This window comes from Dipodomys ordii, unplaced genomic scaffold (assembly GCF_000151885.1).
Source record: "Dipodomys ordii isolate 6190 unplaced genomic scaffold, Dord_2.0 Scaffold33, whole genome shotgun sequence".
Lineage (NCBI taxonomy): Eukaryota > Metazoa > Chordata > Mammalia > Rodentia > Heteromyidae > Dipodomys > Dipodomys ordii.
In genome coordinates, this window is record NW_012267249.1 from 5,856,779 (window position 1) to 5,870,289 (window position 13,511).

The 13,511-nt window shown below is 49.3% G+C and overlaps 1 protein-coding gene across 1 annotated transcript in view; it reads left to right on the forward strand.

Annotated features, from left to right (window-relative positions):
* Positions 1 to 7,795: 7,795 nt before the first annotated feature.
* The window catches only part of Rnf220 (ring finger protein 220), a 230,974-nt gene continuing 225,258 nt past the window's right edge, over positions 7,796 to 13,511 (forward strand). The window contains exon 1 of the mRNA XM_013016930.1: positions 7,796 to 8,420. Coding sequence (XP_012872384.1) covers positions 7,796 to 8,420 — 625 coding nt within the window. The remainder of the gene's footprint in view (positions 8,421 to 13,511) is intronic.

The following is a 13,511-nucleotide window of genomic DNA, read 5'->3' on the forward strand; positions in this document are numbered from 1 at the left end:
TATATATATATATATATGAATGTTAATCCCTTTCAGAGTCCCCTATTCACCTCTCTGTACTTCATGAGTTAAATGATGTGAAGCTAAAGAAATATAAAGATCATCAACACCAGTGAAAAAAATCACTGGTAAATCTAGTGTTAACCCAGGCCCTCTCCACTCCCTCTAAATTTTCATTCATCTTCATTTATAATTTTATTGTTATAGGCAAAGACCCAGAGAAGCATTCTAAGAACTAAACACTAAGATCTTTCTGGGAAAAGGCTGGGTTTATGAGGAAGCCAGGATTTGGTGATCAGAAGTTCCTAAATACACAATCTTAATCCTGTGACTTATGGAGCAGAATTAGTCATAAACAGAATTCTGATTGGCCCAACATACCATATCTTTAAAGAACTGTTCATCTAAAATTTTAGATACAAAGAACGCACATAGACTGAAGGATGCCTATTTAGGCTGGGTGTCAGGCATAAAGATTTATCCATTTACTCTCGGTTACTTTTGGTTCAAGAAAGAAGAACGGCCATCAAACATTCATTGAGACCAGCCTGGAGGAGAGAGGAGATGTAAACAAAAGCAATCATTCCCAGTAGTTACCACTGTGTCTGGTTACCTCAAGACTTTCAAACCCTTTTGTGAGGGCCAGCAGGTCTGTTCTTCAGGACTGCCCTGGGTCTGTCTGGACTCCATTTCCCAGAGTCCCTTAGTGCCCTAATGTATTCAGTGCTCAGAGTGCCTGTATGTGTGTGAGTGTGAGAGAATGTGTGTGCGCCCGTGTGTGTGTGTGTGTGTGTGTGTGTGTGTGTGTGTGCGTGCGCGCGCGCGCCTCCGAGTCCCTGGGAGAGTGGAGGCTCATTCACTGATTAGAGCCAGCGCTGAGAGGCAGCACTGCTCCTTCTCTCACACCAACAGAGTCTCTTGATCTGTACATGCAATCCCAGGCAGCTCGCGAGCACAAACCCGGGGCCAGCCGCCTGCTGCTACCGCTGCCGCCTCTGCCGCCGCCACCGCCGCCACCTCTGCCGCCGCCGGCTCTGCGCACCCGCGACTTTTCATGCACCACCCTCCCCGCCTTCTTCCCTCTGTGTCCTGAAAAGTGTGACCGTTCTCCCCAGGAATTTCCACGGCAAGTATGGAGATCAGAAAGGGGTGTGGATGTGTGTGTGCGCGTACACCAGAGGGGTGGGTGCGAGGGTGGCTGGGTGGCTCGGGAACCTGGCTAACTTTCCAGGTCCGTCTCCGAGGGATTCGGGCGGCTCCTCACTCCAGGGCCAGGGACGGGGACCCGCACTGGCGCGTCTTAGATCAGAGCCAAGCGTTGGAACCTCCAGGCGTCGGGTGCCCGGTGCGCTCCGTGCGCTGCTGCCTCGCTCAAACTTTCCCGTCTTGAGTTTTCCTTAATGTGTTTTATTTGGGGTTGGGGAGGGGGGGTGCAAGGGGGAGGGACCAGACGCGGGAATTGAACAAGTAGGGAGGGCGGCTGAGGGGACAGCCAAGAGAAGGGAGCAGGACTCATTTTCTCCGTCTTTAAATAAACCCCATCCCCACTTTGTTTGGGTCAATCGCGAGTGTGCCCTCCGGCCCGGCTCCCTCGTGTATCCCGCGGTGATTTCCGGCTGGGTGGTACTCCGTGGGGCAGCCAGAGGCTTCGGGGCGGGGTAGAAAAGAGGAGATCCAGGGAGAAACGACCCCAGCTGCCCCTACCCAACACGCTGCCAGTCTGGTTGGGGTACCTGAGGAGAGACCTGGGGTCCCCGGAGAGTCGGTTTACTTTTTTTCTCCTAATGGGGCGGGTGTGGGGAGGAGGGGGTGGGTGGGGTGGGGGAATCCGCCGCTGGCTGGAAGGAGGCAGGTGGCTGCTTCGGAGGTAAACCAGACGAAAATGGAACGAGTAACCTCGGAGCTCCTCTGGGCTTGGACCGGTCTAGTCCGAGAGCCGACGGATCCGAGATCCGTGGGGGGTCTCTCCAGAGTTGGGGTGGGAGGGTCGTCATCCTCGCAGCGACCGTGAGGATCGAGGCTGGAAGATGATCTTATAGACTCGGCGCGCTGACCTTTTTGTTTTTTGGTGTGTTTTTTTTTTTAATATGAATCCAGCCTTACACAGAGTAACAATGTCTCTTCTCCCGACTTGAGAACAAAACTTTTCAGCGAGCACGCTGGCTGCTCGGCGGAGTACTAGGGCCGCCGCTGCGCTTCTCAGCCCGGGCAGATCGACCTTCGCTGCCCGGAGCCTGGCCCCGCCGCCGCGCTCCGGAGCCTACGCCCCCCCCCCCGCCCCGTCCCCTCTCCCCAACTCTGGGCTTTTCAGGGCTCGGCCTGGGCGTTTCGCCTTTGTGCGTTGTAAGAAAAAGCCTTTTCTTTCAGGGCACAACAAACTTGGGCGGAGAGCTTCCGTATGGCCCCCCGGGCGAGGCCGCCCACGGTGGTGAGGCCATCGGAGGGTAATGCCCCGGTTCGTCCCCGCACTCCCGGAACCCCTGCAAGAGCTCAAGACCTGGGTGACCCCCGAGGGCACGCAGGAGTCCCGAGATATAGAGGGGAGGGGGGAAAAGGGGGAGGCTCCGGGTGCTGGAAGGTAGAGGAAATGCTCTCGCTTCCTACTAAGAACGAGCTGCTTTCTGGGGGTCCTGATTGCGGCTTCAGCCGAGGCCCGGGGCCTGGGCCCTGAGCAGGACGTGCGTCGGACCGCGGGGTTGCCTAGGGCCGGGGCCATCCGGATGGGGCGCAGCCCAGTCTGGCTTGCCGGGCCGGCCTGGGTCGTCCGAGGTCCCCTGCTTGCTCTCTCCTCCCTGTCCTCGGAGCAGCCGAGAGGGAAAACTACCCTCGCTGCCCACGATGCCCTGCAGCCACGGTTTGCGTTCAGCCTCCGCTCCGAACCCAGCTCAGAGAGGCCATGGGGAGAAAAAGGAAAAATAAAGAAGGGTGGGCAGCGCGTGCGGAGCAGTGGTTTACACTGGGGGCAGCAGTGGACGGGGGCTCTGTGCCGCCTCGTCCGGCCTGCCTTTTCGCTCTCCCTTGTGCTCTTCCCGCAAAGGGAAAACGAGCCAAGGGGGTAAAGGCTGAAAGGGAGCGCGGAGGCAAAGCGCTGCGGGCGTCTTCAGTTCGGATCCCTCCAGGCTGGCAGGGACCCCGGTTAAAAGTGGCTTGAGTTGTTGTCGTTTTTGTTTTTTAACTGGGCTTCGGGGCGTTGTGGGGAAGTCGGAGGACCAGGGCGGCCACCACGGACGGACGCTGGTGACCCACGCTGGTGATCGGCGGGGTCGGGGCCAGACTCGGAGCCCCGGCTCGGAGCGAGTGGGGAAATCACACACCTGTTCTGCACACGGCGCCGAGTGCAGCGGCCAGGTGGCGGCCGCGCGGACGGCGCAGCCCTCCCTCCCGCGCCCCGGACCCACCCTCCGGACGCCGCGAGGGCCCCGCAGCCCAGCGCTCGCCTGCATTCGCTGGAGAGCGGAGTGGGGGAGCCCGGGGCGGTGGCGCTCGAGGATGGGGGGGGTCCCGATGACCCACAGGGCGGAGCTGTTCGGGGCTCCAAGTCCTTGGACTTTGGTCGAAGGCAGGCTGTTTTGAACCCCCTACCTCGAGGCCAGGCGGGGCTACAGACCCCGGCCCCTCGTGCTTGTCGTTTCTTCCTCGACTGGCGCCTGGGTTCCCCCAAAGTTAAAGCAAATTTTGTTGGGCAGAGGTTGTTGGGATTTAAAGTATTCTTTGTGCACAGGCCACGGAGAACTGGAGAGAGGAAGAGAGGTCAGGCCAAGGGAAAGGTGGGCTCGGCTCAGCGTGGACCCCCAAGTTGGTGTAGGTGTTGCCTTCCTCTGTTTGCCTTAAAGGAGTTGTTGTTGTTGTTACTATTATTATTATTTCTGAATTGAGACTCTTCCTTGGGCTGAATTCTGCACCCGATTGCTCAGCCTGCAGCCCCGAGTTTTCGGATCTGCCTGGCCGTGGCGGGTGCGGTTCCACACTCCTTGGCCAAGCAGGACCCGGGTCCCAGTCCAAATGTGGGACGGATACCCCGCCGGGTCCGAACCCCATGGGTCGGCCCTAGCTTGAGCCGTATTCTCCTTGTGTTCTCGAAGCTCTGGCTGAAGTGGTAACATTTCTGTTAGGGCAATGTTTCTCAAGGCATTTGGTGGGACGCGGGGGGGGGGTCATTTTCTTCAAGTGAAGTCTGTGAGCTAAAAAAAAATAAAAATAAAAATAAATAAAATTCTTTTCTCCTTTCTTCACAATCGCCCCGCTATGCTAGCCTCATTTCCATTGTCCTTTGCTTTTTTAAGTTGCTTGTTAATTTTTTTAAAAGTTAGTTTATGCAAAGGAAAAATATCGTTTAATTTGTTCTATTATTTTAAGTCTTGGCTTTTTGGAAACGGTTCAGAGCCCACAAAAATGTCACCTGTTGTAATAAGCAGGGGAGGGTGGTGTGTGCATTTTAATTGGCAGCAGAGACGTCGTTTGGTGGACGCCCTGAGCTCCGCTCGGGGAAAGAGCCCTTTGCAGCTTGCTTTGTGGCAGTCATTTGCAAATGGGTTTCGCCTCCCCACCGCAAGCAGCAGCTGCTTCGGCGACAACAGCGCTTCCTTCCACCACGACCCCCGGTGCGGGTAAAGGAGGCCCAGGCTCTGGACAGGAGTGGGAGATGGCCCCGCTCCCTGGGGATTTTTTTTCTTTTTCTCTTTCTCTCTGGGTTTGGGATTTTTTTTAATTTTTAAATTTTTTTTCTTTTTTGCGCGAAAAAGTGTCTAGTTTGCACTGCCCAGGGCGGACCGCGGCGCCTCAAGCCTGGATTCAGACATGTCCACCATCCAAAGGGCTCCTTCGTTTCATTTGTCTTGGGTCTGGCATGTTTAACCACGCAATTAGTAGTCTCACTAATTATTCAGTTAGCTGGCGTCTTGTAATCACTTGAAAACCGGGGTCAGGTGTGTGATTTAAGAAACAAACAAACTCCCTCCTACAGAACTGAACCTAACCCATCACGTCAAGGATTTGAAATTTTCAAAACTCAATATTAGTTGGTCCCTCTGTCCAACCTCGCTGCCTGCCAGACAATTTATTTAGCTTCGTGGATTGATCCCTCCTCCTTGTTTAGTTAATTCAACAAAGACTTTTTGCAATCTGTTTGGAGTTTGTCTGATGCCGTGGAAAAGTAGCTGATGATTTATTTGGTTGCTTTTCGATTTCTGTCTTCAGCCCTTCTTTCTCCTCCTTTCAGCGGGCATGTCAGCTGTTATTACTTCCTATTGATCCCTTTGCAAAGTGAGAAGTGAACTAAAATTAATGTCAATTCCACTGCTTGGATCAATAGCTGGAGTTATTTTAATCTGGATTTGCACGAAGTGCTAAATTAAAAAAAATCAGCATAGAGGCAGAAAAAGTAACAGTTACTTACTTTCCCTTTGCCCGGTTCTTTACAGTCACCCAAATACTCCATCAAACTGATTATCTTACAATCCATATTTTTTTAATTAAGAGGGTCAGTTAGTTTTCTTATTTTGGGTTCTGTGTTTAAACCCATGACATTTTGACATTGGGAGTGTATTAACTATAGATTTTCATAATGACTGTGGTCTGCTGAAGCCTCATCTATACAAGTTGTTAATGTGAGGAGGGGAGAAAGAAAAGGAAAAAGATAGAAACACTCCTCCTCCCCCATCAGGACCACCCAACACCCACAACAGTAGAGTAAAAGAAACCTGGCCTAGGGGAAATTTTTTTTGATTTATTTTCAGTATAATGAAGTTTTCAAATGAATAAACAGGTTTGAGTGATTACCATGTTCTGTTGGAGTGTCCAGTGCTGTCTCCAGATTATTAATTTATGAAACTTATTTAACATAATGAAGTAATCTAGGAAGTAAGAGAATGTGAATCCTGAGGAGGGGGAAGGGATCATTTTGGGAAGAAACATTCCTCCACTCACCCTCAGTGTCTGTCTTTTCTTCCTGCTGGCCTCATGTGCTATGGCTTGTCAGTAGACATGTGCTTATTTATTTCTGCAATGAAGATCTTCTTAGAACCTTTGGAATAGCCCTAGACCCACTTTCAGCACATCCATGTTGTGCGACCATTAATCTGACTTGAAAACAGCCAAGAACAGGATTCCCAGACTTGTCAGGCTAACTGGCTGTCCTTGGCAGATCATTCCCTGCACTGCTATAACTTGACAGGAAAGTTATTTAAAATTTGGAAGAGAGGAAAATCCGTTAATGTGAGATACATAATCTGGTAATTTAGCAATGATGTCTATAAGGAAAGAAGCCAAATGAGGAAGCAGTCTGATGGTGTCCACTCATCTTCCCAATTAATAACAGTCATTGACACGTCTGCTACAGGATGGGAGAAGGAAATACTCTCTCGTACTGCATTAAGCCTGAAGGACTCATCTGCAGGATTCTCTGTTTGAGGGAATACCAAAGATATTCCATTAAGGAGGTGGGTTTTTAAAGGGAGGGGGTCACTTATTTCTGATATGACTTTCGATCTAAAGGTTATCTTTTGTAGCCGATGGTGATTTTTAGTTACACTTTGAGTTTCACTCAGTTTCTGTTGAGTGGATTGATTTGAAGCTAGTAAGTCTTAGTATTCATCTTATATTCTGGCTTTTGATATATAGCCCTCCCCCACCCCACCCCCAGTCAGTATAAATTTTGAAACCAAATCAGTGGCTATGAGAATGTACAACTTAAATTTACAAGGGAAGCTGAAAGAAGTCTCTCGGAACTCCAGTTTGTTCTGGGGCTTTTATTGGACATCAGCTTTGACTGGGCCAATAAGCAGACCAAAATAAGTCAGAAATTTTGTTAACATTTTGCTCTAAATGTTAATGGCAAATCCAAGGCTGTTTACAAATCTACTTAAGACAGAGTGCATTAGTAACTAAAATTGCCAATCCATTCTTTGCGGCCTCTGGAAGACAGATGCTTCTAGAGAGCCAAAGATACCTATTATGTTTTTAAATATTGTCAGAGGTGTCCAGGATCTTATTGATGATGGTTTTGTTCCTTCTCAGAAAAGTGAAATAGAAAGCCTGTGTGATTGCAGGGTTGTGCTGCTGTTTGTTCACATAGCACTCCTTTCTGGAAACAGTCTCAGATGATACATGAAGATGTATGTGTCAATGTGAGTGATTTAGCCGCACGTACAATTTGTATCAACTAACATGTACAGATGTTCCTGGTCACAATGTGTGTGATATAGGCATTTCCCCCCAATATTGGGGCATTGTTCTGGGAGATGAAGAGAAGATGCAAATATGAAGACTCTGATAGATAGAACCTGGCCTCTGAACATCAGGCCTGCACATGAGTAGTATATGTAGGTGAAAATATAGATCCCCCCCCCCACCAATCTACTGTGTGACTTGGCTTTCCAAAGCTCATTTGCTCAGGGAATATTGTATTTGGAGGTTTTATGATTTTTTTTCCTTTGCTGGGCTCAGACGCATTTCACCCGGAACGTGTAGGGACCAAAGTCAGCTACGCGTACATCACAGTAAGTTGTCTATTGATTTTCCTGAATGAAAATGGTCTGCTGCTGCTGCCCACTGGCTCCTAAAGCCTGTGGTATCTCTTGCCCAAGCATCTGTAAGCCAGAAAGATGGGTTTCAATCACTTGGGGTTTCCCTTTTTTTTCCTTCCCCTGACATTCCTCCCTCTTTTTTTCCCCTCTTTGCTGTTTCCACAGGACATGATTCCTCAGTAATATTCCCCGCCCAGATCCAAGGTGCCACCCTTACTCCTTTCCAGGGAAGACTGCTTCTTGTCTGACGCTGACCATCAAAAGAGACTCCAATGGACTTACACCGGGCAGCCTTCAAAATGGAGAACTCATCCTACCTTCCCAACCCTCTGGCCTCGCCAGCACTGATGGTCCTGGCATCCACAGCCGAGGCCAGTCGAGATGCTTCCATCCCTTGTCAGCAGCCTCGACCCTTTGGTGTACCTGTGTCAGTAGATAAGGATGTGCATATTCCCTTTACCAATGGTTCCTACACCTTTGCCTCTATGTACCATCGGCAAGGTGGGGTGCCAGGCACCTTTGCCAATCGTGATTTCCCTCCTTCTTTACTACACCTCCACCCTCAGTTTGCTCCCCCAAATCTAGATTGCACCCCAATCAGTATGCTGAATCATAGTGGTGTGGGGGCCTTCCGTCCCTTTGCATCCACTGAGGACCGGGAGAGCTACCAGTCAGCCTTTACACCTGCCAAGCGACTCAAGAACTGCCATGACACAGAGTCTCCCCACCTGCGCTTCTCAGATGCAGATGGCAAGGAATATGACTTTGGGACACAGTTGCCATCTAGCTCCCCCGGTTCACTTAAGGTTGATGATACGGGGAAGAAGATTTTTGCTGTCTCTGGCCTCATTTCTGACCGAGAAGCCTCATCCAGCCCAGAGGATCGGAATGACAGATGTAAGTACTTTGAACGGAGTCCTCCCTCACTCCTCCTCCCCACCCCCCAGTAAGTCCTCCTGGCAGTAGTATTCAACAGGTTGGCAGCCTTGTGACAGGAAGGGCCACCTGCTTTCCTTGCCATAGCTGTGGATGGTTAACCTTTACTTGTCTCTCATCAGTGAGTACTGATAGTGTTTTCCTGAAGATAGCCAGAGGCAAGTTGGCCTCAGCACTGTCTTTTCTCTTCTGGACATGGCTGGCTCCTGCTCTGGGGACTGTGGAAGGAAGAGGGTGCCATATGTACACTAGAGTGAAGATCTTTCCATTTAAAAGCATAGGTTCCTAGGGAATTCGGGAAGGCCTGAGGAAACTTGTCCATTCCTTCTCTCGTTGCTATCCTCATTATGTTTCCCTGCTCATGATATACTACTATCATTTTTTTATTGTTATTGTTACTGTTGTTATTATTATTATAGTTTTTGCATTGTATCACAGCCAGCAGATACCACGTGATTTTTATTCTCACAACTTAGTCCTTATCCACATCAGGCTGTTTTTCAGAGAAGGACAAAGGTGTCGTCAATCACCATAAAGCATTTCAAACAGCTGTGTGTTCCTTGTGATTGCAAGGCTGGAAAGCTGACTTCTCTTGGGATTTGACAGGTTTGCTGGACACTTTTCCTGAGGCTCACTGTTAGGACTCAGCATGGTGGGCCTGTGGGACTGCTCCATAGTTGATGTTCACAACTATTATTAATTCCTGCTTATGAAATGGCTTTTCTCATGCTCTTCAAGTACCTTGTTGAGCTCTGGCTATGCTCACTCATCAGTGGAACTAAACCTTTGTTTGAAACTTGTAGACTAGGAGTACTGAACCCTGCAATCTTCTGCTCTGATATAATCAGAAAATAATTGTGTTTTGGAGCTTTTGGGCTGTGGGTAGACAGAGCAGTTTTCTTCAAGGCTGGTGAGAATTTATGAACTGTGGGTGTTTTCCTACCAACCCTTTGTTCTAAGATTTGTTCTCTTTTATTTTCCTAAGAAAACTACATCTGAGGTTTGCTTTCTCCTCTTCTCTATTTTCTTTTTTGGGCTCCTATCCTCTCAATAACCACCAACACGAATACCATTTTTTTTCTCTTCTCTTTATGATGCCGAGGAGAGTAATAGAGACATTGTAGCTCTCTCCCCTGTCGGCACTGCTTCCTCAGGCTGTCTCCTTGAATTAGGCACTGTGTTAACTTTCCTGCGCTAAAAGGCATCTGCCTAAACCCAGCGTACCTTTTCAATAAAAGTCATCATAAAATCAACCTGCCTTGTAAATCCATCGCTCTTTGGTTTTGAAATATGTTGCAAGTGTGTCTTTTATGTCAGCGTCTGTAAGCCAGAGACCTCCCCACTTAAGGGAGAAGGCTGCTGTCTGACGGACAACTGCTAGTGTGGCTCTGGGCACTTCCACTCTGGCTCCTCTGTCACCTTTTCACTCTCTGCAGACTTGGATCCTGCTTCTTCCTGGACAGGTGTTGGCATTGCGTTGTCTATTTGTTGTTGTTCTTGTTTCATTTTATTTTATTTTCATTTGTTGAGTGATGGGCAAATGATCAAACCTAGCTGTAAACTGACCTCTGGGTTGGAGTATGACTCACTCTGCTCCTTTTTCCTCCAAGTACAAGTTGAAAATGAAATTCTCTGGAAGCTAATTAGTCTACAAAGTAACATCTGGAGATGGAGATTCCTTTCTTCCCGCCTACCAGATCCAGCAGCATCTCCATTTTGCTATCTTTTTAGTCCAAACCCGTATCAGACTCCCAGAGCAGGCAGAAGCTTGTTAGTCAACTCGGAACTCATAGATGTGAATATCCATTCCCCTTCGAGTGTCAAAGCCATAACTCTTCTGTTTGCCTGGTTTGCATTGTGTGGTGGTGCCATCCCCCATGGAGATGGATCCCTCACACAGGAATACGCCTGGGTGGAGAAAAATTAAATGAGTCTGTCTCCCAAAGTGAAATGGAATTCTGACCTTGAAATTAATGGGATTCTGATCAGAAGGGTGGGGGAAACTTCTTTATTTCAAATGGTCATATAAATTGGAGTCCTTTTCCCTTTTATTTGTTTAAAATATTCTTCCCTTCTGGGGTATTTTGTGTTCTTCTTTTTCTTGTCCACAGATATTAAAGCTGTAGGAGGGTCTGGGAGTATAGGATGTCTCTACATATCCACATTAGTAGTCAGAGTTGCATTTGTGGCTAATCTTTAACCAGAAACAAAGGTGCCAAGTGAAGTGGGAGCCTGTCACCCTGTGGGTAGCCTTGGATTTGTGCTTCTTTCTCTTTCCCTCGTCTTAGGTGGTGTAGCAGCCTACACAGGGTAAGACTGGGCAAGATTTGTGCTTTTGGTTCTGAGGTTTTGGAAGGCAGAAACATTTTCTGCCAGGAAGGGCTGGAGAAGCACTATGACAAAGTCGGCAGCAGCTTTCTTGGCTCCTGTCATATGCCGACGTGTGTTGGAATATTTATGGTCTGTTTTATGTAAATACATATTTAAGGGCCGTTAGAAGGCCTGATTATTCCCACTAGATGCCTTTCAGGTCCTCCCTACAGAACCGTTTTGAAATAAGTAATATTTCTCAGATAATCGAGTGACAGTATACAAGACTGCTTCCAAAGGGAGAGAGAGCTTAGGGGCAGATGGGGCAGTGATGGGGGTGGGGAGGTGAGAGGAGAGAGGAGAGCAAATGTTCAAGAGGCAAGAAATAGGATGCAGTGCTTTTGCCCAGATTGCCAAAATGAACCAAGTATGTTTTAGGGTTTTTTTTTTGGTTATTAAAATGTAGAATTAATTTCTGACACACTTGACTGGTTTTTCAGCTCTCTTCTTATAAATACAATGTAAAACATGTTTTAGTTAAATATGATAGTAAAACTTCTAAAGAAGCACTTAGCCTTAGAGTTTTGTTGGTTGGGGGGTGGGGTGGAGCCCAGGGTTTAAAGTGGGAGGGGTGTGTCCTTACTCAGAGTAGAAGTTTTATGACTGAGTTGTAGGTCATTGAAAAAAAATCAGTTTTATAATGGAAACACTGACAGGTTTTTACTGTTGCAGCCACCCCCTGCTTGCATACTGTATCCATATGCAGATATGTCCACATGCCTTTGAAAAGGGGGCCTGCAGACATGGTAAAATGCACACATGTTCATTCCTAAAATCTGGGTGCAGAGAGGCAGGTTTTCTTTGGTGATTAAATATGCACTTTTGAAGTCAGAAGTATAGCTATCTGGGTATTCTCTTTCCTAGTAGATGATTCCAGTTTGCTTGCCTGTCCATCCACCTAGCACCACAGGTGATCCTGAGGTAGGTGTTGTACTCTGTGGAACAAGGAAGCTTTTGCTCTACAGGACTGACTTATTTGCCCTGGAAAATGGGAGAAGAAGTGTTTTGTGTGAAGCTATTCATGGAGGATGCATAATTCCCCAGGAAGGGGACAGAGGTAACTCCTGTTTATTGTCACTCCCTGAACAGTCCCCCAAGGCTCCTTGTCCAGGGAAATGATGCTAGAATTTATGGACCAATTACAAATAGTCCATGTTGTGTCTTACATATGAAGTGTCTACAGAAATGCTTCCCAGGGCCTTTAAAATAAACATTCCTTATTAAGGAAACTTTATCACAAAAGGGAAGGTAAGTACTGTCTGCTGCCTTGTGCTAGAATCCATACACTTATTATCCCCTCAGTACTCTGTTTCCAGTCATGTGTGTTTCCTGATGGAAACCCAATTTTTTTAGACAGTCCTGTACCCAAACTCCTGTCTGGGCAACACCACCTTTGGCCAGCCTGCCTGTGTACCTACTGAGCCCAAACTGGCGTGGGCTAGCATGCATGCTCGCCTCCTCACCCAGAGGGCTCAGAACCGCCCTTGCTGAGCTGTGTCTGGCCTTGTCCTCTAGCTCACCGCAGCGCTAGGCACTGGGCCTTGTTTGGCCCTCTTTCCTGGGTCCTTCCCTGTGCTCAGGTAATCGGGAAATCGGATGGCTCCCAGCAGCTCCTGGATGTTTTGCTTTGCTCTCATCTTTGATGTATTTGAAAAGCCATTCTCAGGTCCCCAAAGCCCTGAGTAGGAGATGGTATTTTGCACTCTGAGATGTGTCTTTATAAAGGCATATGTCACTGAAGACCCTATGGCCCAGGAATCAGCTAAGCCCATCTAAACTAAGGCTGCCTGAAATGAGGGCCAGCTGAAGACAACATAGGGTTGCTGGGAGGGGGGGGGATACTTTCCAAGGGTACTGGGAGCATGGTGAGCAAGGACATTGGTCTAGACTTGGGAAGGGGGAGGATGTTTGGGACAGTTCCCAGGTCACATGGCCCCACTATTGGATTGCTGCTGCTGGAGCCAGATGACCAGTATGAATGGCCAGCAAATCACCAGAGACTGGGGGGGGGGAATTAGATGAGTCCCCCTGACTGCCCAGATCTAAGCTGGATTCAACTGCTGGGGGGAAGGTGCCTCCCGGGCCCCCCCCCCCACACACAGCCTTTTTTCCCTCCCCTTCTCCCCTCTCCATGTGTGTGTGGTGGAAGGGGGCGGTGGGCAAGCTCTCCTGCCTGTGGTATGTGTAGTTGTTTCTGGTTGTTCACTCCCAACACAGTCATGGAGACTCCCTTTTCATGCTGCTGGGTTTAATTGTCTTGTTGGGATAAAGAAATGTTTGCACAGCTAAAGTGGGGCCGGGCTGGACGGGAGCGGTCCCTGATGGCTGCAGAGCCATCTGGCCTGGTTTGGCTCAGCTCGGCTGGGCTCCGTGCGCCGCTCGCTGCGCCGGGCCGCCTGGGCTCGCTCTGGCTCCGGCTCTCGTCCCCTGCCCTCGCTCCTCCGCGCCGCTGTTCGGTCGGTGGCTGCCTCCTCCCATCCCACGGCCCCCGGAATGCCTAATCACCATGGTGAGAAAACGGACACCGTGGCCGCCCCCCCCCCGCCGCCGCCTTGCGCCCGCCCTCCCATCAATTGTCATGCAGAAGTGATCCGGGCCGCTGCGGCCGCGCCAGCCCCGGCCGCGCCTGGCAGAGGGGTGGCTGGTAATTGATCGTTGGGGGGAGGGAGCGCCGAGCCGGGG